Source organism: Coregonus clupeaformis, unplaced genomic scaffold (assembly GCF_020615455.1).
Source record: "Coregonus clupeaformis isolate EN_2021a unplaced genomic scaffold, ASM2061545v1 scaf1263, whole genome shotgun sequence".
Classification (NCBI taxonomy): domain Eukaryota; kingdom Metazoa; phylum Chordata; class Actinopteri; order Salmoniformes; family Salmonidae; genus Coregonus; species Coregonus clupeaformis.
In genome coordinates, this window is record NW_025534717.1 from 59,835 (window position 1) to 87,642 (window position 27,808).

General features: G+C 44.2%; 1 protein-coding gene across 1 annotated transcript in view; it reads left to right on the plus strand.

Annotated features, from left to right (window-relative positions):
* Positions 1–25,603, plus strand: part of LOC121540890 (protogenin A-like) — a 43,037-nt gene extending 17,434 nt beyond the window's left edge. The window contains exons 4-19 of the mRNA XM_041850012.2: positions 3,269–3,402; positions 3,558–3,854; positions 3,957–4,116; positions 4,582–4,829; positions 6,455–6,619; positions 7,547–7,852; positions 10,444–10,632; positions 18,213–18,308; positions 18,487–18,673; positions 18,891–19,018; positions 19,617–19,787; positions 20,926–21,102; positions 21,400–21,523; positions 21,659–21,800; positions 21,931–22,044; positions 22,183–25,603. Coding sequence (XP_041705946.2) covers positions 3,269–3,402; positions 3,558–3,854; positions 3,957–4,116; positions 4,582–4,829; positions 6,455–6,619; positions 7,547–7,852; positions 10,444–10,632; positions 18,213–18,308; positions 18,487–18,673; positions 18,891–19,018; positions 19,617–19,787; positions 20,926–21,102; positions 21,400–21,523; positions 21,659–21,800; positions 21,931–22,044; positions 22,183–22,599 — 3,055 coding nt within the window. The 3' untranslated portion in view covers positions 22,600–25,603. The remainder of the gene's footprint in view (positions 1–3,268; positions 3,403–3,557; positions 3,855–3,956; positions 4,117–4,581; positions 4,830–6,454; positions 6,620–7,546; positions 7,853–10,443; positions 10,633–18,212; positions 18,309–18,486; positions 18,674–18,890; positions 19,019–19,616; positions 19,788–20,925; positions 21,103–21,399; positions 21,524–21,658; positions 21,801–21,930; positions 22,045–22,182) is intronic.
* The last annotated feature ends 2,205 nt before the right edge of the window (positions 25,604–27,808 follow it).

Below are 27,808 nucleotides of genomic sequence, written 5' to 3' on the forward strand. Positions count from 1 at the left end.
GAGAGCCCAGGTTGGAGACTGTGTTACTTCACAACCCACACGTATTTCCACAGGTGCATATATCCAAAGGTGAGTATTTCCCAAAGGTAAGTATCTCCAAATCCTTATATTTTCCTCATGGAAGTGGACGTGCAGCACTCTTGTCCTCCAGAGAGCCCAGGTTGGAGACTGTGTCCCTTCCCTTCCCAAACCTTCAGCTCATCAGCTCCTCATTTGTTTCAGCTGCGTGGGAAGATTGGCCATAGAGGGGTGGAGTTCCCGACCATACCAGCAGATGGAGCCATAGCTGTCTGGGTTTGCAGCCACCTCAGGGGGACGTAACGTCCCTCCAGGACACAGCCTCTCGTGACATCACACATCCCCCTCCTCGGGACCGACGTCCTCGTCGGGGTAAAGGCAGCGAAGAAGGCATCACGCCGGGAGAGGGCGTCCGCATTGCCGTGGTGCTTGCCAGCCTGCTCTCTCTTCAACTCCTCCACCTCTAGGACCAGGGACTCAGCCTCCTGTTGTCTCTCCTTGAGTTTCTTACTGAACGCATCAGCCTTGGTTTTAGCAGAGTTTAGCTTCTGTTGAGCAGCTTTCAGTTCCTTCTCTCTCTCTGCCTCCGCATTCTTCATCTTGTTCTCCAACACCTTGTACTTCTCCTCTGCCTTCTTCTGGACCTCCTTACTACTGCGCAGGGTCTCCTCACACTCCTCGATGGTCCTGCGCAGCCTCTCCAGCTCCTCCTGTTGCTTATGGAAGGAGCTCTGTTGGAGTTTAGCCTGGAGGATATCTAACTCTTCTGTCTTCATGTCTAACTGTTGCTTTAACAAACGATACCTCTCAGCGGTCCCCTTCAGACCAGACAGTTCTTTGTTCAGATTCTGTAGCTCCGTCTCTGTGTCGGTCTGGGCACCTGCCATCCCTATCAGAGCCCGGGCGGGAGTGAGTAATTCGGAGGATTGCACCGGAGCCTTCCCAGGATGAGTCTTGCCTCTCCGTTTCCGAGGTACTCGGGTTATCCTCTCCTGAGACTCTCTCCAGAGTGGGTAAAAGGCTGGGCAGTCTCGTCCAATTAGGACAGGGACGGGGAGGGAATCAACCACCCCCGCCGTCGTGTGTATGGTTCCCCGTGTGCTGGTCATTGTAAGTTCAGTAATGGGGTATTCTCTGGTGTCCCCATGGACACAGGAAACTGGGAGGACTTTCCCCGGGGTCAGACACGTTGGGCCCACCAAATCCTTACGCACCAGGGTGGCCCGGCTACCAGAATCCAGTAAGGCCTCCACATCATGGTGATTCACAGTTACCGGGCAGGTGGGGGGGTCGATCTGGGCCGCCATCTACGACTCCCAAGAGCGAGGCAAAACGGTGTGTGGGTGCTGAGCTGGAGGACTCCGCAGTGGGCATAGGTTCATCGGCTGGTTTCCGACACTGCCAGGAGATATGTCCCATCTCCCCACACCGGTAACACTGTCGAGTTTCCCCCTCCTGGTGTACTCTTCTTGGACCCGCCTGGTTTCTGGCTCCCCCTGGAGCCGGGATAAGTCCTGACGTGGCTGGGTTCGAGACCTTGGGGGTCCTTGGGGACGGGTTCTTCCCATTTGTGGTGGGGCCGCACTCCTGGGGTCTTTTCGGGAAGCATTCAGCATCTCCGCTGTGGCCTGGTACTTTTCCACAGCTTCCACGGTCAGATCAGCCGTGGTCAAGGCCTGTTGACTGATGACCCGTTTTGCCTCATAAGGCAGGGCGCGTAGGTAACGATCCACCACAACGGCCTCCACCACCGCCGCTGCTTTATTCCTCTGCGGATCCAGCCATTTCCTTGCGATTCGGACAAGTTCATGCATCTGCGCCCGAGGAGGTTGGTCTGGTTGGAAGGTCCAGCCGTGAAAGCGCTGGGCCATACCAAACTTTGTGAGTCCATATCTGCTGCGGATCTCAGACTTCAGGGCATCATAGTCAGTAACCTGGTCAGGGCCCAGGTCCCGGACAGCATTCAGCGATTCCCCGGTTAGAAAGGGGGCTAACAGACCAACCCACTGTTGCTTGGGCCAGGCTTCCCTAGTGGCCGTGGCCTCAAATGCATGCAGGTATGCCTCAATGTCATCGGTAGCTCCCATCTTAGATATAAAGTCACTTGCCTTTATTGGGCGGGTATTTTGGACAACCATCTGTCTCTGCAACTGCAATTCCTCTGCCTTCAGAAGGTTGGCTGTCTTTTGCTCCTCCAAGAGAGCCACGGTTGCTTGCATCTGGGCTTGCTGGCCAGCAACAAGGGCTTTCAATATGTCCTCCATTTCAGTCGGCGGGGAGCCTACGGCCAACTTGGAAAACTGGGTGATCAAACCTTCGGTATCCTCCTCTGACATGCACTATTAACGCTTGAGCGTGCCCGTATTCTCCACCATCTGTGACGTCACGAGAGGCTACACAGCTTTCAGCGGGATTGCTCAAGTAGTGCAAGGAGACAAGGTTCAAACAAAACAAGGATTTTATTAAAGGTCTTGGGAAATTAATCGAAAATATAACCAAATTCTGTTCTCTTGTGGCTCTTTAAGGGTTAACAGTTCAGGGATGTCTCTTCCACATCCAAAATCATAGTTCTCACTCGCTCAGTTAACTTTTCCCCAGCCTTACTGTAGTCCACGTTGCAGCTAGTGGCCAACCCAGCAAAAAGTCCTTCCCAATGTCTCTCCCGTAGTTCCACAGGCGAATATATCCAAAGGTGAGTATTTCCCAAAGGTAAGTATCTCCAAATCCTTATATTCCTCATGGAAGTGGGACGTGCAGCACTCTTGTCCTCCAGAGAGCCCAGGTTGGAGACTGTGTTACTTCACAACCCACACGTATTTCCACAGGTGCATATATCCAAAGGTGAGTATTTCCCAAAGGTAAGTATCTCCAAATCCTTATATTTTCCTCATGGAAGTGGACGTGCAGCACTCTTGTCCTCCAGAGAGCCCAGGTTGGAGACTGTGTCCCTTCCCTTCCCAAACCTTCAGCTCATCAGCTCCTCATTTGTTTCAGCTGCGTGGGAAGATTGGCCATAGAGGGGTGGAGTTCCCGACCATACCAGCAGATGGAGCCATAGCTGTCTGGGTTTGCAGCCACCTCAGGGGGACGTAACGTCCCTCCAGGACACAGCCTCTCGTGACATCACAAAGTGTATTATGATTTTAAACTGTACATGTTAGAGGGATAGAAATATCAGAGCTGTGTGCTCATCCACTAATATCTATGATGTCAATTGTATTGATTGTCTTTGTGTTCTTGTCTCTCCCAGAATCACAGTCTTGCCCAGCGGCGTTTTGCAGATCCACGGGGTGGAAAAAGGGGATGCTGGGAACTATCGTTGTGTGGCAACCAACATTGCCAACCGTCGCCGGAGTACAGAGGCAACCCTCACTGTCACTCCAGGTGGGAGATAGTGGAGAATTAGCACTCTTTTCAGATTTAAACATAATATATTCACAAGCATTGCATCAAACATTATAAGCCTAATAAAAGCCAAGTTATATTTATGTTGAGTAGTGAAGTGGGCACCCTGGTAAAATCTTGTCTCCCCTCCACAGCTCCAAGCCCCAAACTGCCTCAGAGGCCTCGTATCATCGCCGGGCCCCAGAATGCCACTGTGTCCCTGCACCAAAGTGCCATCCTGGAATGCATGGCTACAGGGAATCCCCGACCCCTCATATCCTGGAGCCGAGCCGACAGCAAGTCCATCGATGTGTTCAACACCAAGGTGCTGGGCAATGGCAACCTCATCATCTCTGACATCAAACCGAAACACGGAGGAGTGTACATGTGCAGAGCCACTACCCCTGGCACGCGCAACTATACAATCGCCACAGCCAACATCACTGTGCTAGGTAAACACGTTAGTCGTCTGTGTAGAGCTGCTAAAAGTGTCAGTTGTTATTACAGACATCATTGTTGCTGTTTGTTACATCTATGACGTTTCCCTTATCCAGCGCCTCCGTCCTTGGTGGAGTGGCCGGAGAGCCTGACCCGTCCGCGTGCGGGCACGGCCCGCTTTGTGTGCCAGGCTGAGGGAGTTCCCCTGCCCCACATCACCTGGCTGAAGAATGGAGAGAAGGTCCACTCCAACGGACGCATCAAGATGTACAACAGGTCTGAGCTCTAACACCAGATCTACTCTAGCTAATATCTCTCTGCTCCTGTTTGTCTCCCTCGCTGTTGTTTATTTATATGATCATCCCATTGTTTTAGAAATCCCTGCCTCCTAACCACCAACCATATTGGATGTTCTGCTGTATGTTAATTGAAACAGAATCCCTAATTCCTTTACCCTACAGATAGTTGTCTTGGTTGACTGGAAACTCAGTCCCAATGAAAAATTCATCAGCCCTTCCCCACAGTAGAAAGGAAGCTGAATAATTTACAAACGTGCTAATGGCATTTCAGTGGATTTCCCACTAATTTGCTTCCTCTGCTCTTACCACTGCCTTGGCTTGTTAACGGTTTCTGATTTGAAAGGGAATGATAGAGCTGGTAAGCGACGGGTTAAGTATTGGTAGGAGAAGCTGGAGGAGGGACAGAAGTCTAATATGGCCATCTGTGTGTTTTGTCCCACAGTAAACTGGTGATCAACCAGATCATCCCTGAGGATGATGCCATCTACCAGTGCCAGGTGGAGAATGAGCAGGGCTCTGTGCTGTCCATGGCCCGGCTCATAGTGGTGATGTCAGAGGACCGGCCCAGCGCGCCCAGGGACATCCGGGCTAACACTGTATCTAGCTCCGCCATCTTGCTGGCCTGGGAAAGGCCGCTGTACAACTCAGACAAAGTCATCGCCTACTCTGTGCACTACATGAAGGCTGAAGGTGAGATATGATGGCCAGCTCAGGGGGAGCCTCTTCTATGTCTTGTACTTTTTCAAACAGAAACTATTTTTGATGTTGGCAGGAAATAGTTAATGTATTGGGGCATTCCATATGAATGGCCTTTGTAGCCCCAGGAGTTAAAAGTTAACACTGTTTAGAGTCCTGAATGCTCCCGCTTCCTTCTTGCCCCCAGAACGGAATGTGGGAGATTGACCATCTGTTGTTAATAGTTGGTTGCTGGGCAGAGGTCAAGGAAAATAATGATTACCGCAGCTTACTCTGTACAAACAGGACTGGCCTTCCATAGGCGATCTCTAGCCCTGTGCATGAGTTTTAAAGGTGCAGCACCCCCTACACTAGATGAGATGCAGGATAGACAGGAACCGTTCATGAGAATACAAGGGCTGCACTGTAGTCACTAAATCCCAGTCATTGACTGCTGGACCTTTATCTTTCCTGGGAACCTGTATTGTTGATGAAGAGGCATCAAGAGTCACATTCAAACAATGTAACAGTTCAGCACAAATGTTATCCAGTTCATTCAGGCACTGTTGTTCGTTGCCGGCTATGGAATTCCATTGTATAGGCCAAATGTACAAAATCCATGCAGCAAAAGAAACACCTGCTAGGCTATGTAAGGATAAGGACATTAACGGAAGCAAGTTAGAAAATCTGCTCCTTTCTCCTTAAATAACTGCCGTCTGTCAAGGATTTGGTGCACTTGATTAAGATTACGTGACACATTCTGTCCGGTCCCAGAGAATGACTGGCCATTGAGATTGACAGGAGTGGTAGCACCAGAGCATTCTGCACCTGAGGTCTCAGACACAGAGCATTGGCACTAAATGGAGGTTCTAATGAAAGGAGGAACTAATTAGTCTGTGTGTTGGAGTGTGCTAATCCAACAGAGGAGATTCTGTCAAGGCACTGGGACAGTGTGAGCTGGACTGGGAGGGAGGCTTTGTGTGTCTTTTCAAGGAGGTTTGCTGGGCCATTCAGGCCCCTGGACAAGGCCTTTTCTGTTTACTCTCAAGGATCTTGTTTTCCAGGTCAGAAATCAGGCCGAACGATTCAATACGTCCTGGCTACAAGGGAGTCTTTTGTGGGACCTTCCTAATCTGTGCTAATTAAACTGCTATTAGGCGTAGCCAGCAATGTGGGAAAATTGAATGCTGGAATTTGGCTTGAGCAATGTTGATGAAATTGTCTATAAAAGGGGAAGGAACCAGTTTGATTGAGTTGACACTTTTTTTTATATTGTCCATACTGAATGGACCAGAAGCCCACTGTTAGAGACAGGTGTACAGCATATCTTTGTAAGAATCAGGCGCCTCAGACAAGGAGGTTCCTAAAGCCAAAGTGATTATGTTCTAATTGCTCTGCATACTGAGAGATATCATTGAATGATGATTATGGGAAGTTATCAAAAGTTGTCTTTGTACTCAGAATGTATGCAAATCTTCATAGGCCCTTTTAGGCCCCTTTCCCCCTTTAGCGCCCTAAAGAGTTTGCATTGAAGGACCAGATCCCCTCTGAACTCCTTGCCTGTACATGCAGCTTACAACAACTAGAACTCTGTGGGTGGTAATTGATTAAATGTGTGCCCTTTTCTTCCCTCAAACCAGGCTTGAACAACGAGGAATATCAGGTTGTCATTGGCAACGACACAACCCGGTACATTATTGATGACCTGGAGTCAGCGCGGAACTACACCTTCTACATCGTGGCCTACATGCCCATGGGAGCCAGCCGCATGTCGGACCATGTATTCCAGCACACCCTGGAGGATGGTGAGGCCTCGTCGCTAGCTCCCACATACACAAACATACAGTCCACCCTGGCCTTTATCAGGCTGTAACCCAAGGGAACCAGAGGTAATGTGCAGCCATAACTGTCACCCCATGATGAATAAAAACACCCCCAGATGAATAGTAAAGAGAATGCTTCATATTGATCCTGTAGTGCTACTGTAAGGTCTTCTATCACTCTAATGGAGGACTCAGAGGATGTTTTCCAGTGTGTTTAAACTGTAATGAATAGGCTGTAGAGAGTGGGCAGTATTGTGGGTCCTGTAATGAATCTAGTGCGGCTGACCCCTGGCTGTCTAATTGGGGTCGTCTCTAAGAGGGCCGCCAGAGGAATAGAGGAGTCTAATAAGGAAGGATTAGATGGGGGACCACTCGGCTGGTTAAACATTAGTCAGGCTGATATTTAGAGATCAGGAATGACCCTCTCTTCTATAATCTAACTCCCCACAAGGGCCCTTCACAGTTCACACCACCCCATGAAACGTTTCTGCACTGTGCAACCGTGACCACCACTTATGATCAAGGAAAATTACATTTCTTACATATTCCACAGAAAATAACTGCTCTATTGTCCTTGACTAAGGGAACATCTGTCACATGATTGATACCAGTCTAAATCAGATCACATCTATTTATTGTGTACACTTTCAGACTTACTGAATAGATTTTCCAGTATGACTGAGTGTGATGCACAGTGAGCTGATTTGTGTCTCTAGGTTTATTCATTATAATCTCAGTAACTAGCTGTTACTTTAGCAACCACAACTCTTCCTTTGGTCCCCACCAAAACATGATACAAAACAACCATAAATATAGACAGAAACCACAATACAGAGACAGTAACACAGTAATGAACAAGTTGGTGACTGTATAAGCCTCTACATGACGGCTCTGTCTCCCTCTCCACAGTGCCCCTGCGTGCCCCAGAGCTCAGCCTCACCAGCCGCAGCCCCACAGACATCCAGGTGTCCTGGCAGCCCCTTGCAGCCAAGCTAAGCCGCGGCCGGGTGTCGGCCTACCGCCTGTCCTATCGTACCAGCGCCGACCAGACCGTCACCCAGCTGGAGCTTCCTGGGGAGAAGACCCAGTATCTCCTGGAGGGCCTGCAGCCCGACACCATCTACCTCCTCCGTATCGCTGCAGCCACTAGTGTGGGCTGGGGGGAACAGACAGCCTGGACCTCCCACCGCACCCCTAAGGCATCCAGCGCCAAAGGTACTTACACGTGCTCCTCAGTAGTAGCGATAAGTTATTGGCTGCTCCCTGATGGTCCGATGCTTCAGGCATGCACATTATCAATTATTTTTCTGAAGTTAAACATGTGCTCTGTGTGCCCCATTCTTATGACTAGGTTTCTGCGTGCATATATGATGTTTGTACAGATAGGAGTACAACTGTATGACTTCTAATCAATCAAAGTCAAAAGACATGTAAACAAGAACAAGATAAGTAAGCCAAAACATCTTTGATGAACCGGAATTTCAACCTTAGATTTGCCAGCCACATCACCGAAATAAACATGTAAGTCCTTACTTCCTCTACTGACTTATCATGCACACTAAAACCATCATGCCTTGCAGGCGCACAGTGAGAGCACACTTCCCTCTGCACATAGTCAATATAGGAGCAAAGAGGCTGGATTATCTCTAAACCTTTCTTCTTCCTAGTCCTCTGCCTAGTGTGTGAGAGAGAGCCATGAGAAGAGCTTGCTCTAATAATCCTGTTAAGGCATTGCATTTGTTACTCCATGACCTTTGGCCCTCTCTGTCAGTAACATCGGAATGGCTTCAGTCATGGGTCATAAAAGAGAGGGACCCAGGCCTCCGGGTGGGAGGAAGAGTAGTGCTGTTTAGAGCTCCATCTAAGCCTTAGGGGTGGGGGAGGGGACTGCTGCCCCCTCTCTCTCTCTCTGTCCCTTTGGAAACAAACAGGATATTTTCTAGGATTCTCCCAGGATCATGTCGGCTGAATAGGTATTCTGTCAGTAGAACTGAGGACCTGGCTCATCTCTGCTAGTGTGTGTTTGTGCCTGGCTGTGTATCTGTGTGTCAGGCTGGGGCATGGTATGGATGGGCCTCTGGTTGGGGGCTGCAGGCTGGGAGCCTGTTATTTCCATCAGATAAAACCAGTGAGCAGCTGGGTGGAGAGCATTCCTGTTTTCAAGGAAGAAGACAAGCTACAGAGTCAACTTGCTCCCAGCCTGCCACCCTGCATCTCTTACAATATAATACTTTTTGGTGACTTTGCCCCTATTTGTCCAGCAAATTATTTCTGGGAAATGTAAATTAGCATGTTTCTGCCATGTTAAGTGGTTTACTCCTAATAATTTGGGTGTCCAAACAAATGTGTTCCTGAACAAGTCCTTAATTTGTTCAGAACTAGCTAACCTTTCTTTATAAATAGTTGTAGACTGTCAATAGTAGCAAGGCTATGAATGGTATCTGAATATGAAGCAAATTGACCTTCTTGAACACAATGGTATGGCCTGGCCATTGGGCTTAAGGCAAAGAAGGCCTGATAGGGTAGTGGGGGTTGGGTGTGGGTGGGTTTCATATTCCCCCTTGACTTGGTACTATTTCAGATGAGCTGGTTAAAATAAAGACATCTGAATAAAAAGGAATATTCATGCAGGTTGAGCTCTGTAAATAAGTAGTACACATGGCTCTGCTAAATGACTAAAAAATAAATAAATAAAAAGACAGATTCTGTTTGAACCTTACCTCAGACCTGTACTCAATAAATAAAATAAAATTGTATTGGTATTACACATACACATATTTAGCAGATGTTATTGTGGGTGTAGCGAAATGCTTGTAATAAGAAATAACACACAAAAAAAACAAAATACTACCAAGTTGCTTAGGAGCTAGAAGCAGAGCTGCCATGTCTGTCGGCGCCATCTTCACAAAAATATATAACAAAATACTCTGATGTTTACTGTGACTCTAACCACAGATCTCTCTCTTCTTGTCTCCCCACAGTGACTAACCACAGATCTCTCTCTTTTTGTCTCCCCACAGTGACTCTAACCACAGATCTCTCTCTCTTTTTGTATCCCCACAGTGACTCTAACCACAGATCTCTCTCTCTTTTTGTCTCCCCACAGTGACTCTAACCACAGATCTCTCTCTTCTTCGTGTCTCCCCACAGTGACTCTAACCACAGATATCTCTCTTCTTCGTGTCTCCCCACAGTGACTCTAACCACAGATCTCTCTCTTTTTTTGTCTCCCCACAGTGACTCTAACCACAGATCTCTCTCTTCTTCGTGTCTCCCCACAGTGACTCTAACCACAGATCTCTCTCTTCTTCGTGTCTCCCCACATTGACTCTAACCACAGATCTCTCTTCGTGTCTCCCCACAGTGACTCTAACCACAGATCTCTCTCTCTCTTCGTGTCTCCCCACAGTGACTCTAACCACAGATCTCTCTCTTCTTCGTGTCTCCCCACAGTGACTCTAACCACAGATCTCTCTCTTCTTCGTGTCTCCCCACAGTGACTCTAACCAAAGATCTCTCTCTTCTTCGTGTCTCCCCACAGTGACTCTAACCACAGATCTCTCTCTTCTTCGTGTCTCCCCACAGTGACTCTAACCACAGATCTCTCTCTTCTTCGTGTCTCCCCACAGTGACTCTAACCACAGATCTCTCTCTTCTTCGTGTCTCCCCACAGTGACTCTTAACCACAGATCTCTCTCTTCTTCGTGTCTCCCCACAGTGACTCTAACCACAGATCTCTCTCTTCTTCGTGTCTCCCCACAGTGCCTCTAACCACAGATCTCTCTCTTCTTCGTGTCTCCCCACAGTGCCTCTGGCCCCTGAGCTACAGTTGGAGCCTCTGAATTGCACCACCATCATAGTGCGCTGGCAGCTAGCACCAGGAAACTCTGTCAGCGTCCAAGGCTACAGGCTGTTCTACCACGAGGAGAGCCAGGCTGAGAGTTCCCCCATCCAGCTGCGTGCCCAGGACAACAGGCACACAATTGGAGGCCTGGGTGAGTAGACCCCACCTAGTACACCCTTCCTATGATGTAATTGTTGCTGATGACATTTGTCTTGATTTTGGATTTCAATTGTAAGATTAAGAATATGTTCTAGTCAATGCATGCTTACACATTGAAAGTGCAAGTCCTCCTTAAACTGGATTCGGATCAAAGATGCTCTTTGGTTTATTGACTAAAATGTCTGGTCGCTATCATCTGCCACTAGACTTCCATATTAGTAGACATAAATCAAGACCAGTCCCGGTAAGATCTTAAAAACATATTCTGTGTCCTCAGCAGGCATGTTTAAGTTATTTTTAGGATCAGAAAAGCCCATTAGTTTGGGAAGGAAAAGTATTTTCATGTGAGTTGTGGGGGCTCATGTCCAGAGGTCCAGAAAGGAGCCAACCCCCCCCCAATGACCTAACGGCCCCGGCCTGGGTTCCAATGTATGTCCCCCCAACAGCTTTAGAAATAGCTGCTAGCTGGGACTGAGGAAGGGGTGTTGGGCATATGCTGGTTCTCTGGCCTCTGGGTCAAATTCATTTTGCCACGTTGGAGAGTGTGGAAGGAAAGAGAGTCCCACACCACTGCAGTGGACAACTGACCATCTGTGGCCAGAGGAGGTCAGCCAGGTGGCCAGCAGCTGAATTTTGAATCAGGAAGCTCTGGCACTAAACCAGGATTAGAAAGCATAAAGGGGGGGTTAAATACAGTATGTGTCCCATTGTACCTTTTTGTTTTCTTGCTACAGTATGTGTTTTGTTTTGTCATGGAGTGGTCTTACTGTGAGAGGGGCGATAAATATGACTGCTGAAACTTCCTCCATTTTGGCAACAGCTGTTGTTTAGAATGACACAAGGCTACTGTAGTGAGTAGGTTTTAAAGTGCTGTACTTTATGAATATATTTGTTGTTTTGAATGGATAATACTTTTTCAATATAGAGTATTTTTATAAAGCTTGAGGTTAAACCTATTAGAGAGATAAGAGAAAGAACATATGAAGTCTGGCTTTGTGTGTACATTCTCCTTTTCCTCATGAACTACATTTTCGCCCTGGAATAATGAACATGGTTGACAAACAAGTTGTAGTAATGTGATATAGATAGATATCACCAAAACACACTTACTATGCCTTGGTTTTTCATTAGTTTTTCATTGAAACGGTTTTAATGACCTCAATTGTGCTTGTTTGATAGAAGAGCTGGCAGAGGTGTATTCCAGGGCTGTCTTTAGAGGAGGGGGAAGCTGTTATTGTGGAGCAGATTTATGGTGTGTTTTATGACTGCTGTGAGCAGAGCTATTGGAGGAGCATTCACATCAAAGGCTTTCATTGTGTTAGGCTTTGAGGGCCACAAAAGAGACTTCATTGACCAAGAGTCAACCAAATTCAGCCCCTCACCACTGGTAACCAAGCTTTTAAAGGCTTTCTGTAAATACATATCCATGGAATGTGACATGTAGTATGACGTGTTGAAGAGGAGGATGCATCACATTTATCTTCCCAAAGGTTTCCCCCCTCATGGGAGAGACATCCTGTTGGAGAGGAGACACAGCAGTTTAATTTGTCACATATTACAGTCAGTGTCAGATAGGTTTTAGGTATGATTTCAGTGCCTGTCCATGGCACCACATTTTAACAATGTTGATTTCAGTTAGTGGAGAGTTAAACAGAGAAACAGCTTCAGATAAAAATACTGACTTGACTCAGTTTTCACTTCAGATATGCTTTGGTCAGTTTGGTGTGACATAGATAATAAAACATGAGAAGTGTAACATTAAGTCATTTTTTCTTTTTGTGGATGTGACCCACATCTCAAAACGGGGTATTTTAATTAAAACTGGGTGTTCTCATCAATTTGGGTCTGCTTTAATGTCCATGTTTGCCCATAATTGAGTATTCTCTGTCTCGATTTGACCTCCCAAGGACAGAACAACAGTGGAAAGGGCATGTCCCTATTGATATTGTTCACTGTTGTTTGAGTGGCAAACCATTAATTATGTCCCTTAATAAACTATCCTGATGAGCAGAGGTGGCTGGCCCTTCAATTTGCTCTGCAACCAATCTGAGCAGACAGTCACAAAACAAGCAGAAACCGTGGTATACATATTGTGCCCAATATGACATTGTTTTCTCACTGGCTTTTAATCAGTCTACTTACTATTGAATTGATGAAGTGTTTTACCCATTAGAAAACACTCTGGATACTTCTCATAACAATATGATTTACCCTCCATGGCATGTCTGAAGTACAGAGCAAAATGGAGCTTCAATTAAAATGTTAATTGGATTTTATCCAGGATAAGGGATTACGCTGTAATGTCTCTGATAGTAATGCAATTAACAGAGGCTTTAACTTTAACTATTTACTTCACCCAAGGACACTTGTGACAGTCACACAGGTTTGGAAACCACAACCACACACAGCCTAGAGAATGTGTCCGATCAGTCAGGGATTATGAACAACACCAATCTCACTGAGTGACTTGATAAGTATTTCAGATCCCTGGGATCTAAATTCACTTAGCTTTGATGTGGTAAAGACAACAAGCCAACCGTTACTGTATTATCGAGTCTAACAGAAAAAAAAACATTAACATGGTTGGGTTATAAATCTGTAATAGAAACAGACCAGCTCTGCTCTGGCGATTACTAAATTATCTCTTAAGACCATTCCACATGACTGAAAGGGCTCTCTAAGTGAGGAATGTGAGAGGTTGTAGCTCAGTGTATAAATGGACATGGTGTTGAAATACATTCATGTTTATTCTTCTCGCGACACAGTCAGGGTTGAAATACCTCCCATACCTGTTGGCACCAGGACTGTGTTTACTGTAGTAGATTTATCTCATAGCTTGGGGCCACCATGCCCATCGTGGAGTGGTCTTTTCTCTGGGAAAACGTTAGTTATTGCATGCCTGGTGTCAGATAAAAGATAGATGGGTATTAGTGGGCCCACTACATCAATAAACTGTGTGTGTGTGTGTGTGTGTGTATGTGTATGTGTATGTGTATGTGTATGTGTATGTGTATGTGTATGTGTATGTGTATGTGTATGTGTATGTGTATGTGTGTGTGTGTGTGTGTGTGTGTGTGTGTGTGTGTGTGTGTGTGTGTGTCAGAGGGAGATATACACTCCCCCTATGATATATGCTGTTGTGTGGATCAGTGTGGGAGTTGACATTTATGGCCCTGGCTCAGACCCTGCTTGCTGTGGCCTGGGGGGCCATTCTCAGGGCAGAACAAAGCCTTAGGGGCCTGCAGGATCTGCAAAACGGCTGTAAAAAATCAGGTGACCACAAACAGCTCAAGAATGTCCACTCAAATACAAACTGGCATCATAATTTATGGGGAGAGCAAAGCCTTGCAAGATTAACCCAACGGGAATGATTAACCCAATGGGAATGACGGAAAAATGAACCAGCTTCACTTTGGTGTGTCTTTACGCAATGGCAGTAAAGGTTAGGCAGATTGTGTATTATTCTGAGGAAATTAGTTTTTAACTTTTCTCAAGCAAAGTGAGTAAGGCACAACAAGTTTGAGTGATGTTAGTTTTTGTGATTGAGTGATATTAGTTTTTGTGATATCTAAGAAGAAACATTTGGCCTTGAAGCCACACACAGGGTGATTATTGCCCATTATTATGTGGCAACTGAAGCATATCTTATGTTTGTGAGGGATTTGGTGTTGTTGAATGAGCCAGGGCTAATACACATTTCCTTTTGACCAGGGTTTATTGTGAGTGGCGGTTAGTGCAAGCATGGGTGACTCCATACAGAGGGGGAGGTTTGTGTGGACACCTTTTATCTTCAACCATGGAGATCCTTGATAACCTTACCCAAACCATGTGGAAAATGAACACTTCAATGCATTTCCATGGAGTAAAATTCCATATTTTCTCCTAAATTGCTTACAGAAAACTTTTGCAAGTTTTTAATTTATTCTAGGTCAGAAAAACAATATTTTTAACAAAGTATAACCTTAGGACACTCCTAGGTTACAAAGAGCAGTTAAGCTGAACAATTGAGCTTGCCATATCTAATCATGCTTTCATTATATCGGCTATGAAATTGCCCATTGAAGAGTTCTGCTCTCTCTCTTCACCATTTCCTCCTATTGGCACTATTTATCATCATTTATTAAGTGGCTTTTTATTTTTGTCTCTTGGTGTTTTTCCCTCTTTTCTGCTCAGTTTCCCTGCTTGACCCTCCCCCACTAAGAGCGGTGTCCATAACCCCTCCTTTGGCAGGATTTAACTTGCCCAGATTCCATGTCAAAGTTCATGTCCCAGATGTCACAGCCTGCCCCCTCTCCCAGCCCCTCTCCTGCATAATACGGCGGGCTCATTGTGCTGTGGACCTGGGCAGGGGTGGGACTGTGGGACCCTGACTGCTCCTTTTCAGAGATGGACACTGAGGCCGAACAAAAGCCCCTGGGTCTGTCCAAAGCCAGCCTGACTGTGGACACCACAGTGGACATGGGACAGGAGGAAGCTATGCACTAATTTATTGTCTTTTACTAGAGAAAGTAAAGATATAGGAACCTCAAAAATATGTGCAGTTATTTTTATTTTTTTATATTTTATTTTTAGTCATTTTAGCAGACGCTCTTATCCAGAGCGACTTACATGAGCAATTAGGGTTAAGTGCCTTGCTCAAGGGCACATCGACAGATTTTTCACCTAGTCGGCTCGGGGATTAGAACCAGCAACCTTTCGGTTACTGGCACAACGGTCTTAACCACTAAGCTACCTGCCGCCCCTGCCGCTTCCTGTTGTTGTTTTCAACAAACAACAACTCATTAGCATAACTACATGTTTTCTGTAATAAATGACTTCAGTAGCCTAGTCATTGACCCATCTATAATGTAGAAATATAAATAGAGAAGCTTCGTATTTTTATGCAGGCATATTATCAGTAATATTTCCGTTTATCTACTCTTTAGAGGATACTACATAGCTTCAAATACACTTTTAAGTCGTTTTTCTCCCCTCCTGCAAGTCACTTATCTTTCCCCATTAAGGCTTAGGGCACAGAGAAAGGGGAAGGATTCTGAGGGAGAAAAAAAAAAGAGGCTCAACTCGTATTCCACACCCATGACCTCAGATTCCTTCTGAGTTTTATCTAGGCCTGACCTGCTGGCTCCATTGAGACTCCTCAGGGCTAGGGGTCTTAGTGGCTCAAACCCTCAAACCTCTCCTCCTCCCCATCCCCCTGCCTCCCATGGCCCTGACTCCACCCCCTGGAACCTCCCGTAGCCTCAAGGCCCTCAGATCGATCCTAGAAAAAACACCGTTGTTTTAGCTCTTGGAGCATAGTAAACATGATGAGACGGTTGTTCAACAAAGTGGTTGGATTTTTCACAATGACTGTAATTGCTTTTTTGATATGTTCAACTCTTTTGAAGATATAGAACCTGCTCACCATTACAATATATATTTTCACATACATGCAGTGAATATGTCCCTCTAGCAGTTTGTCAGATTATCAACATGGGTTACCCTGGGGTTTAGATAATCTAATTTAAGGTTTCCAAACTCAGTCCTGGGGCCCCTCCTGGGTGCACATTTTGTTTTTTTTGCCGTAGCACTACACAGCTGATTCAAATAATCAAAGCTTGATGATGATTTGGAATCAGCTGTGTAGTGCTAGGGCAAAAATCTAAACATGGGGCAGGACTGGGTTTGGCGAACCCTGATCTAACTGACTACCTTTTATTAATCTCTGTTGAGACATGACCACAGAAGCTGTTAGTAACATAGAACTCATAAATGACTGCTTCTGTGACTGGAACTGAGGATACGTAAAAATGTATGCACACATGACTAAGTCGCTTTGGATGAAAGTGTCTGCTAAATGGCATATTATTATTTATTTATTATTTATTATAGACCTGACCTCAGTTTGAATCCACACTCCTGTGCTCCTCTCAACATCTGTGTCCTGGAGCACAACCCAGTGGTCATGTTCAACACTGCATTACTGTTCCATGTTGAAAGGGAAAGGGGGATACCTAGTCAGTTGTACAACTGAATGCATTGAACTGAAATGTGTCTTCCGCATTTAACCCAACCCCTCTGAATCAGAGGTGCGGGGGGTTGCCTTAATCGACATCCACATCTTCGGTGTCCGGGGAACAGTGGGTTAACTGCCTTGCTCAGGGGCAGAACGACAGATTTTTACCTTGTCAGCTCGGGGATTCGATGCAGCAACCTTTCGGTTACTGGTGCTCACTATTCCACTGACTATAGTTTTGTTATTAGTACCTTTACTCTGTACATCTTCTTGTGAAGTACTGCAGTCTAACTATATAATTCTGTAAAGCATAGATTACTTTCTATATACCCACCCTCTTCAAAATCTGTTCCAGTTGGATAATGATGTCTCATCCCACAGCCTCTTACGTAGGCCTATGATGTGCTGTAAGATCTCATGTAAGGCTGTGCAGCAGTTCAGTTTCCTCTAGACTAGTGGATACTGTATTTCAGTGCTGTTTCAACAACTGACGACTGAAATGCAAATCAATATGTCCCACAGTGTTTTTCAAAATAAACGTATTGAATTAACACTCACAGATTGAAGATCATTTGCTCAGATTCCTCTGCATACTCTGTGTGTAATGATGGGTGACATACTTTGAAATATTGAAGAGCCTTGGAATTCCTAGGAGGCAGTAAGTCATTAGTTTGATAGATCCTCAGCTATTTCAGCCAGGTCTTCAAGGTTGCAGCAGGAGCTTCCTGTAATTGCCTGTGTAATGATATTTTAATACACTGCAGCCGGTTCACCCAATACAGTCATACTCTAGCTCAGACAATTTTTCTGGAATGAGTTATACTACTGTTACGAACAAGACAGGGTAATAACACATTAATATGATTAAAGTATTACCTTTCCAACCCCATCCTCCTCTTCTGAATATGTCATGCACAGTAACCTGGTTATTCCAGGATGACAAGAGATCATAGTCTAGGAGAAAAATGAGGCAATCAAAGCAGATATGAAGTGAAACATTTGGATAGTGTTTGGCCTGAACTCTTTATCAGTGGCCTTTTGGGTACAGAGAAGACATTTGACTTAGCAGCGTTTGTTCTACCTGGGGTCTGTAAGGCCACTGAATCTGGCCATGTGACTGACCGCTCTGTCTTTCCTAGGGTGGGGGGGCATTGTCTAGTGGTTTAACCCCCCTGTCCTGGAGCTGAATAGGACTGACCACTGGCCAGCAGCCCTGGGTGGGGGAAGGGCTCCCCTATTCTCCCTGAAAAGGCCCAGTGACAGAGTGATGGATAGAGGAGCGCCTCTATTGTGTGCCCCAGTGCCCTGAGCAGGGCAGGAACTGACCTAGGGACTGGGCTCCCAGCACTCTCTCCCCCACACAGCCAAACGCCAACCCTCACTGACCTCTCAGCCATGCTCTTTCTGTTCCAGCACCCTCACAGCCTACTGGTTGGAGAAATCACACAGCCTCTGGTTCAGTGTAATGCCCCCTAGTGGACAGACACACTCACTTCCACTTTAGATCACATTGCAAAAAAGGATACTATACCCATTGGCCTACAGTGAAAGATATGTAAATGTTGTTATTTTTTTAGACCCAAGGAAGAAGTACCATGTGAAGCTCCTGGCGTTCAGTTTCATAGGAGATGGCTACCAGGCAGACCAGACTATCAGCACCCCTGGATGTGTCTGTAAGTTCTTCACATAATGCAAGAAACCATTGTCTATAATGATAGATGAAAGCTATGATAATGATAGTTATGATAGATGATAGTTCTGATAGATGATAGTTCTGATAGATGATAGTTATCAATCCTTCGATGCATGAGTACCTCTAACATTGTTTTTTGTTTTTTCTGTGTGTATCAGCGGTTCGTGATCGTATGGTGCCCCCTCCGCCACCCCCTCACCACGTGTATGCCAAGGCCAACAGCTCGTCTGCCGTGTTCCTCCACTGGGGGCGTCCAGCCTTCACCTCCAGCCAGACCGTCAACTACACCATCCGCTGTAACCCTGTGGGCCTTCAGAACGCCTCCCTGGTGCTCTACCTGCAGACGTGAGGGTCCTATATAATACTTTCCTCTTCATACCCCATAGCACATAGTCATATAACTGGATAGAGGGTGCTTAGTATGGCCATATGACTCAGGGTAGCACTTAGTACGGGTTTAAGCATTTGCAGGTCAATGGCCAAAGTATTGGATCTGATTAATAATCTCCATATACAGTATATGTTCTAAATACATTTTTATCATTGTGGTTCTCCTCTACAGTACTGAGAAGAACATCCTGGTCCCGGACTTAGAGCCCAACACCAGGTATGAGTTTGCTGTCCGCCTGCACCTTGACCAGCTGTCCAGCCCCTGGAGCCCTGTGGTCTACCAGAGCACTCTGCCTGAAGGTGAGCACCAACATGGCTTCATACAGCAGCACATGCTGTATAGATGACTAGAATATACTCTCAACCTTTTTGGGCTCCGATGGTATTTACTAGCCTACTGAAATAGAATACTTACTGAAATTATTGTGCCTGTCTTAAGACTGCTTATTTCCCCAGGACTCTCGCATTCTGCAAACAAATCACAACTAGAGTGCAACCACTTGACAGAGCCTTGACAATGAGCTCTCATTTTCCCTCTAATGGGGATTTTCTCTTGAAAGGATTAGAAAAACACACACAGGAGCAAATTCATTGAACTGCACAGTACTCTATATGCTCAGTCTCTCACTGCATTATTACACATATCTACACATCTCTAGGGAAAGGGATCATAATCAAGGGCCACAGCTTGTGAGATGTAGTTATCCTTTTTAGTGACATCAAAGAAGCTACTCTGATTGAAATGTTGCTTTGGTCTAGGCCCTGGTTCAGACTTTAATTTTCAGTATTCCTCAAAACTCATTACCAGTTACGAAGAGCAAATATTTTTTTATGACAGTTGTACATCTTTGTCAGCGATTTAGCCTCAGGGGTAAAACTGTCATTTTTTCTTCCCCAGCACCTACTCTGCCACCGTCAAGTGTGAAAGTGACTCTGATCGAGGACGACACAGCGCTGGTGTCATGGAAACTTCCAGATGAGGCCAACTTGGCGGTGACACGTTATACCATCCTCTACGCTTCCAGGAAGGCCTGGGTAGCTGGAGAGTGGAAGGTGCTGCAGAGAGAAGGTGAGCTGGAGAGAGAGAGAGAGAGAGAGAGAGAGAGAGAGAGAGAGAGAGAGAGAGAGAGAGAGAGAGAGAGAGAGAGAGAGAGAGAGAGAGAGAGAGAGAGAGAGATAAACTGGGCTGAAGAGACAGAGAGCCCTGCCCCAGCTCCACACCATACAGGCCATTGGAAATCGATTCATTTCCTCCTCCGATCCATTTCTGTATTTGTCACTAATCATTGTGATCTCTGGTTGTTCCTAGATAACCCCCTCCTGTTGTCTTACCAATCAAAGGATGGATTCTATACTGGGAGCTTTGATTTAACACTGGGGGGGAGAGTATGATCTGTCTTTGTGGCTTTAGGTCCAATATTCTCATTCTCCTCTTCTAAGTGAGTGAAGTGAAGGACTTCAATCACTCAATATTGTAATCATTAAACCTGAAACACACTGGTCAAGAGCGCTGTAGTTACTATGGACTACTGCCATACAGTTAATGTGGCCATAGCAACACACATATATGTTTTCTGTACCCAAAGGCCTCACGTGTGGCAGTAAGTAATACTGTCCAGCTCCTGGGTAAAGAACACAGATTCTGGGTAGCATAGGCATAATTGAGAGCAGATGACTCCAGGAAATGTGAGGCATCTGATCTTTCCTTCTAAGCCACAGGTGAGGGGGTCAAAGGTGAGGCTGTTCACAAAGCCATCCTACCCTGCCCCAGCCCCCCACCACTGTAAATCAACCCTGTCACCCCAACCGTTACTGCTGGGACCTCAGTGGAGCTGGGTGGTACTGGGGGGGGGTTAGATCCCCTTGATCCCTGACCCTCCGTCCTTTGCCTGACAATCTGGTCACAAATAGCCCTTCATATGCCTCAGGTTTTTTATGTGTGTTTTTTTCCACTGAGTTGTAAACCCCTGTTCTTCATGGGTCAGTTGAAAATGGGAGAGAGGAGCAAAAAAAGTCAGGCCTGACATATTTCCTCCAGTTCCACAGTTCATTTATTTAGAGATTAATTTGAACAGCTATGTTTAGGAACACATGGAGAATGACAACACCGCAGCGTGTTGAAACAATATTCACATTTACATTTCCTTTTATTGCTGAGGCTCAAATGGGTTGACATAGGTCACTAATCACTTATTTCTCTGTGATAGGGAGCATCACCATGGCTCTCCTAGAGAACCTACAGCCGGGGAACATCTACCTGGTCAAGGTGTCTGCGTCCAACGATATGGGAGACGGGCCGTTTTCACACACCGTGGAACTGGCCGTGCAGAACGATGGCTCCACCTCCGGTCACAACCCCAGGCGCTCCCATGGCTCAGCTACAGGTTAGTGACTAATGTGTACTTGGTCTTTCTTTCATTGACTTTCATGACAGGATTCCTCTTGTTGTCATCACTTGACCTACTAGATGTACTTCAAATTCAATAGCTTTGCCTGCAGCCGTGGTCTCCTGCTAAATTATTTACACTGTAATACATCTCTGTGAATGTCAGGGGAGGTGATTGTCAGCTGTATTGATTTTGATACACAGTGTGGAGATGTAGTACCCACACAGAGCCTATATAGAAGTGTATGACTTGTCTCCAGTGGCTGTCTCATCACTTGTGACAACTGTCTTGCAGTGTTCTCTGGTGGCTTCTACCACCTGGACCAGAAGTCGATGACAGGGATCATCGTGGGGGTTTGCATTGCACTGATCTGCATCATCATCTGTGCCTTCATCATTGTCTGCAGAGGCAAAAACAGGTAACCATTTTAACAGATTCAGTGTGCTTTTGTTTCTGTAATAGTTGTTGTAACTTGATATGAGATTACTTTTCTGACAGCCCAGTTGGTTTGGATAGAATATTTCTATATTAATATTGTATGATTGTTTGACAGGAAATCGTCAGCTACTAAAGCCATCAGGCAGGGGGCTGGTCAGGTCCCCTCTGCTGCAGTCCACCTGGGTTCTGAGGGCCAGGCTGAGAATGCTGATGTCACGGAGCCAATGATGAGGGCAGACCACTTCATTGATGCCAAGGTAAGGGGATATGGCTCAGTTACGCCCTTCCTTTCCTCTAACATTTCCTATTGCATTATGTCTCCAAAGCACATGGAAAATAACCAATGTAGACAGATTCAGAGCATTGCGAATTTCATTTAATTTCCAGGGTGGAACAAATCTGATCATCAATAGCCTCGGACCAGTTTACCCAATCACTGAGAAGAAAAATAAGTGGTTTCCCTTCAGTAATCAGAAAAAACTGAATGTTAAGAAAAGCCAGGTAAGAAAGATAACAAACAAAAGTGTTCAAGTAATATAACATTACTTCAATAGAACATAATAGAGGTGAGACCAGCAGATATTCCTCCCTTTATCCATATTAATAACCTTCTTTGTTCACCCTTTCCTACTTACTCAGACCCAGAGGAAGAGCCATGGAATCTGCTCGTACCAGCCAGGAGTAACAGTGCTGTGCTACGAGGATGAGTCTCTGTCGTCACCCAACCAGCCCACCTCCCTGCAGGTCCTGTTTGGCCCACCTGTTGACACAGAGGGCTCCTCCAACAGCGAGGGCAGCCACGAGACAGGCGACTCGGGCCGTTACTCTCACGACGAGACAGAAATGACCAACCTGTCCTCTGGTCCCAGCAGCAACCCTGCGTCTCTGAGAGAGGAGGAGAGCGGGGGGTCAGGCTGCAGCCCTGCCCAGGAGAGTGAGGGGGAGCTGGGGGAGCAGTCTCACCTCGACCTGGAGATTGGAGACTCCATGGAGAAACCGTGCCACCATCACCACTATCAGGCCCCAGACAATTCCCAGCCTGCACATTCTCTCTAGCAGTGTGTGACCTCCCATCAATCCCCCAACCCTAAACCCACTCCACTGTTCTAAAAGACAATGAGCAGAAATCCAAAAATCCAGGTCTTTGGAAGAACTAGGCTCTGGTTTGGGCTCTGGTGATTTCTATCAAAGAATCTTCTTCTAGTGAATGTGTACCTTTTTTCATTTTATTTTTATTCTAAATGTTTGTTTGTATGTGTTTGAAAGAAAAATCTCACCCACCATGAATGTTTCAAGAGATTGTAAAAAATTTGAAATGTGACTGTTACATTTCTGACATTATTTAAGAGTTTATCACTGGAGCAAAGTGTAGAGTGAGCCCTTCTTTTGCTGATTATCTACCTCAGTTTACCTCTCGGTAAACTCCAACTATATATTTAATAATAACGACTTATACCTGAGTTATGTAAGGGGTCTCTTCCTTTATGTAACAACTGATACTTCCTGATGGCAATAATTTGTTTTTGCTAGGTAAGATTCGTCCTGTATTCATTTTCTTCCTTGTTTGTAATGAAGTACGGGATTGTAAGGGTACTGCAGATCTCACTTAAAGCTTTGTTATTTATTTTTTAAATCACAGGTTAATTTGACTATTTCTCAGGTTACTTTACAATAAGCTTTGAGTGTTTGGCTATGGTATATTGAAGGCCAGTACAATTTACTACATAAGATGCTGAAATTCAATAATAAGCCAGTATGACACAATGTACTTTTCAGGTTATCCATAGTAATAATGGTTAACAAATTATAATTTTTTGTTTTCTTTGTCAATGTGCAGTTGCCCTTGCAATTCCTGTTTTATACTACCTCTTTTTAAGCATTATTTTGTTGCGTTATTATTCTCCTAAACTCAGGGAACAAGGTTTAGTACATTTGAAAAGCCATGCATTGTGTAATGTACCATGGTTGACTGACAGGGTATCTTCTTAGTGCTGAACTGCTCATTGTAGAGGGTAGTTGCCATAGATCTGTTATGAATGTATCTCTAGAACAAGGTCAGTTACGGTTCAGAGCCTTGTGATGCCCTACTCACAGGTGGAAAAACCTTCTCAGTTTTAATTCAGTTGGAATTATGTGTCTGTGGAATGGCAGGCTATCCTTTGTTGGTTGATTTTTATCTTTTTGGTTATTTTGGGAAAGAACATACCAAAAATGCTTGTGTCGACCTGTTTCAATACAGCAGACCTTAAAAGCTTTATAAATGGCCTTAATGGGGAAAGAGTCCCTCAGATGTCGGAGATAAACAGAAAGGCTCCTATACCAAAGTCCGATCCATCTGAGGTCCAACTCTTTGACACATGGGGATGGGAGAAGTGTGAAGAATGATTGTTGAAAACCAAAAGCGTTAAATCAGTGCGATGGAAGTGAATGGAATGAACACCAAAAAAAACTTTTATCTCTAAAGATATCTATATTTTTGTCGCCTGTTGTGTACTACTGAGTACAGATTCTAGTTACTTTTGTTCTTTAAGTAGTTGATACATTTTCATAGAGTAGAAAAATAAATTTAGCACTTGTCAGATTAGTTTGATTTGTTGATCACAGCCAATGTGCAGCGGTGACTGATGCTATCATACAAAATAATTGTTTGCTCCCTCAAGTTTGTTTTTGATCTCTCAGCGGGTCCCTGGGAAAATTACAATGATGAGGTTTTTCTCATGTATTAGACCAAAAATCAAACGCAGATCAGCTGAGATGCTGCTTCTAAGACAAAGCCTTGCACATGTGTGCCCCCGTTCTGTGACCAACTGAGTTGAGATGCCGATTCTCTCTCAGAAAGTGCCCCCAGGATTTTGGGCCCTTGATAATGGTTAAAGTGACAATTATAATCAATGTCATGCACACTAACCAAATCATCCTATTATTGGTTTTCTTTAGAGCTTTACTGTTGCAACTAGATATGTGTACATTGTACGGGGAAATTATATGCAGAGCTATATACAGTATATTATATTGATTCTCATCCTACATTGCAACAGTATTTTCAATCAACAGTTTTCTGACTAATAGGATGACAGTTTGCATGAAGTGTGACACAATCAGTTTTACTTTCTTTTGAATGGCAAACAATGTATACCAAAGAATTCAGGTCACTGTTGCGCATTGGCAAGAGATCCATTTTAGACACATATCTTTGCATGATATTTTGTTATTTTATATGGTTCCAAAAGCTTTATCCCCATTTAGGTTTTGATTACTACATAATAAATGGGTGTCTATTAGACCACAAACCAAGATGAAAGTGGTACACCGTTAGTGCTTTTAAACATTTGTTGTTATTTGTCATTGAAGCAAAAAATAGACAGATTTTTCTACATTCTTTTTTACTTTTTCTCACTGGAGGAGATATTATATATTATCGTTATTTCAATGGGGTTTCGTATACCCCAGTTTTGAGAAAGTACCAACTGAATTTAGTTTTTCCTAGATGCCTAAAATGTATTAATCTTTGATACGAATGTGAATACCCCTTTAAACTGTTGTAGATGAGCATTAGTCTGAAAAGCTGTGTTAAAATGTCAAGTTCATATTGTATAATGGAATATTTTAGTTGTTTTTTCTTTTTATTTACATGTGTAATCCTCTGTATTGTTATAATGCCCGGTGACTGCAATCCAACTCTCTGATAACAATTAAAAGCTGGAATAGTCAAGTTATTATTGAGCAGGTGCAGTAACAGTATTGTTTTTGTATTTTCAATTGAGATGGAGTAACCATAGGGTTCTCATTCTTATATATGTTTTCAGAATCAGAATGTTTGAGAGGGTTCTGCCTTCTCGTATTGGTTGTGAATGTCCAATAAGTGATATACCGTTGTCTACCTCAGGTTCCTCTTCCAGCTTTTGACAGAGATGTTAAGGATGCTATAGTCAGAGGGGGTCAGTGTTATGCAAGAGATGGAAGAACGAGTCCTGTGTCTCTTAAATTTGAAGAGTTGTGTTCTCTCTTTGTTGAAATGTTGTTTTTTTCTGAACATGTGAATATAAAGGGATGAAGTGGAGGACTTGGTTTGAATCATCATTCTCTGGTGCTCTGAGTCCTCTTTTCTTCTGCAGTCACGTTTTTCTGTTAAGGCTGTGCTGCTGGCTTTAGCTGCAATGGTGGAGCGCTGTGGGTCATTTACAGTTAAACTCAGGGGAACCCACAGCTGCTCCACAGTTGTAGTGAGAGTCGCTTTGGGACACAACATTGGGAGTCTGTGTAACCAATACACAGACTCTCGTTGTTGTGTTCCAAAGTTATAGTGAGAGCAGGCACAGGCCTTGAAATTGAATGTACCTTTTGTCATTATTTTGTGTTAATGTTTTGTTTTCCTTTTTTCTGTTGGCTCTTTGTCTTTGATCACAACACCAACTGCTTTTCTTCAAGGTATTCAGGGAAGCCTTGGTCCTTACTACAACTTTCTTCATGACAAAAATGTTATAGCCTACTTGTCCAATTAAAGTAAAAAATGATTTAAACAATAAATAATTTCGGAGAATTACTGATTCTGAGTTATATATATAAAATATAAATATATAAACATTCTAGCATGTATTGGTATGTCTGTTCTTATCGTTACTCTAATACAGTCTCTAATAGTTTTATAATAATACTCTAATATTTGTTTGTATTAGCAGTTTCTTATAATAACCTTCTTTGTAACTCACACATTTGCCATATTTGATCACACAATCCATATTTCCATGAATTTGTGTTTGCTATTAATTCTTGAAGGTGAACTTATTGTATCACGGAGTGTGGGGCAAGGAAGGGACACATCAGGCTTACCTGGACGGTCCATGTACGTTTCGTTATTTTGATTTCTGAGTCAAAACAGAGAGTGGAAAAAACTTTTTTTGTTTTTGAATTTGACATGGAATAACAAAAAAATCACAAAAAAACAAACAAAAAAATCAGATTTCCATTATTTCTGTAGCAAACTTAGCTAGATCTTCTGTCGGCTGATGGTGTTTGTTGACTGAGTAATAATGAACAGCAGTTACTGTAAATGGTTACCTATCTGGAACTTTGCGTAGCTAACATAGCTATTGCATACACCTACAATAATATCCAATTAAGCTATAGTCAGTGCTGATGTGTGTCTGTGTGTGAGTTCTGAATGTTCCCGCAGGAGAAAAGCACAGTATGGCATCTCAGCTAATCATCATGAACTTCATGTAGTTACATCAGCCAATAAAGTAAGTTAAAATAAGCCTTTTTATTGGTATGGGTATACTTCACCAACATCCTTTCCTGCTGACTGAAAGGCAGACGTATGCTATACTCTTAAGTTGTGAACACGACTATTGCTGCGACAATTGGCCTACTTATCTAAATGTATACAGGTGTAGGATCTTAATTTGATCATGCTGTTGTTGCAGGAAATTTCCTGCACAGCAGGAAATGCAATCTTGCAATGTATTCAAGGTTTAAAAAGGCTTCTAAAGTTTGTAATTTCTACATAAAAATGTCAGACTTGATTTGCCCTAACAAAACATTTATCAACCCTTACAAAACTGTCAGTTAATTATAATCCACACAATAATTCACATTTCCTGTGGCTGCAGGATTATTTTCCTACTGAGAAATTGATCAAATTAAGGTCCTACATCTGTACATACATTAACTTAATTAAATAGGCCTTTTTCATAAACAAACTTCGCTTGTAACTTATAAAATATTCAATTTGATTTAATTTTGGATCACAGGTGTATTACTTATCAAGAGATGGAAGGGAGGTAGGGGGAGAGGGATTTTCTTCAACCAAACCCATTTATACCCATCTATCCACTCTCTCCCCCCACACCCACATCCCTCCACCCACAAGTGCCATCTATCAACTTTCAGTAAAAACCACACTTGAAGCAAATTTAAACATTGAATCAAAGGGAAGTTGAACAAGAGTGAGCAAAGTTTAGTATAAGGGGGATAAAGTAGTTGGTCTGGCAGCATGGGATTGGTGCCAACAGCAAAACAACTTCCCCTAATGTATGAGAGAGAGAGAGACAGACAGAAACAGAAAGTACTGAGCAGTTGAGGAATAATTTAAATTCTGTGAGAGGGACGCAGTATTTCAACACACAGGTAGCCTGATGATGTGGACAACCATTCACAGGCAAACAATTTGAAAGTGTCTAGGGGTAATCTATAGGTAATACCATACGACATAAGAGAAATGGAGAGACACCCCTTGATAGCATCATGCCTAACAGGAAGTAGAGGA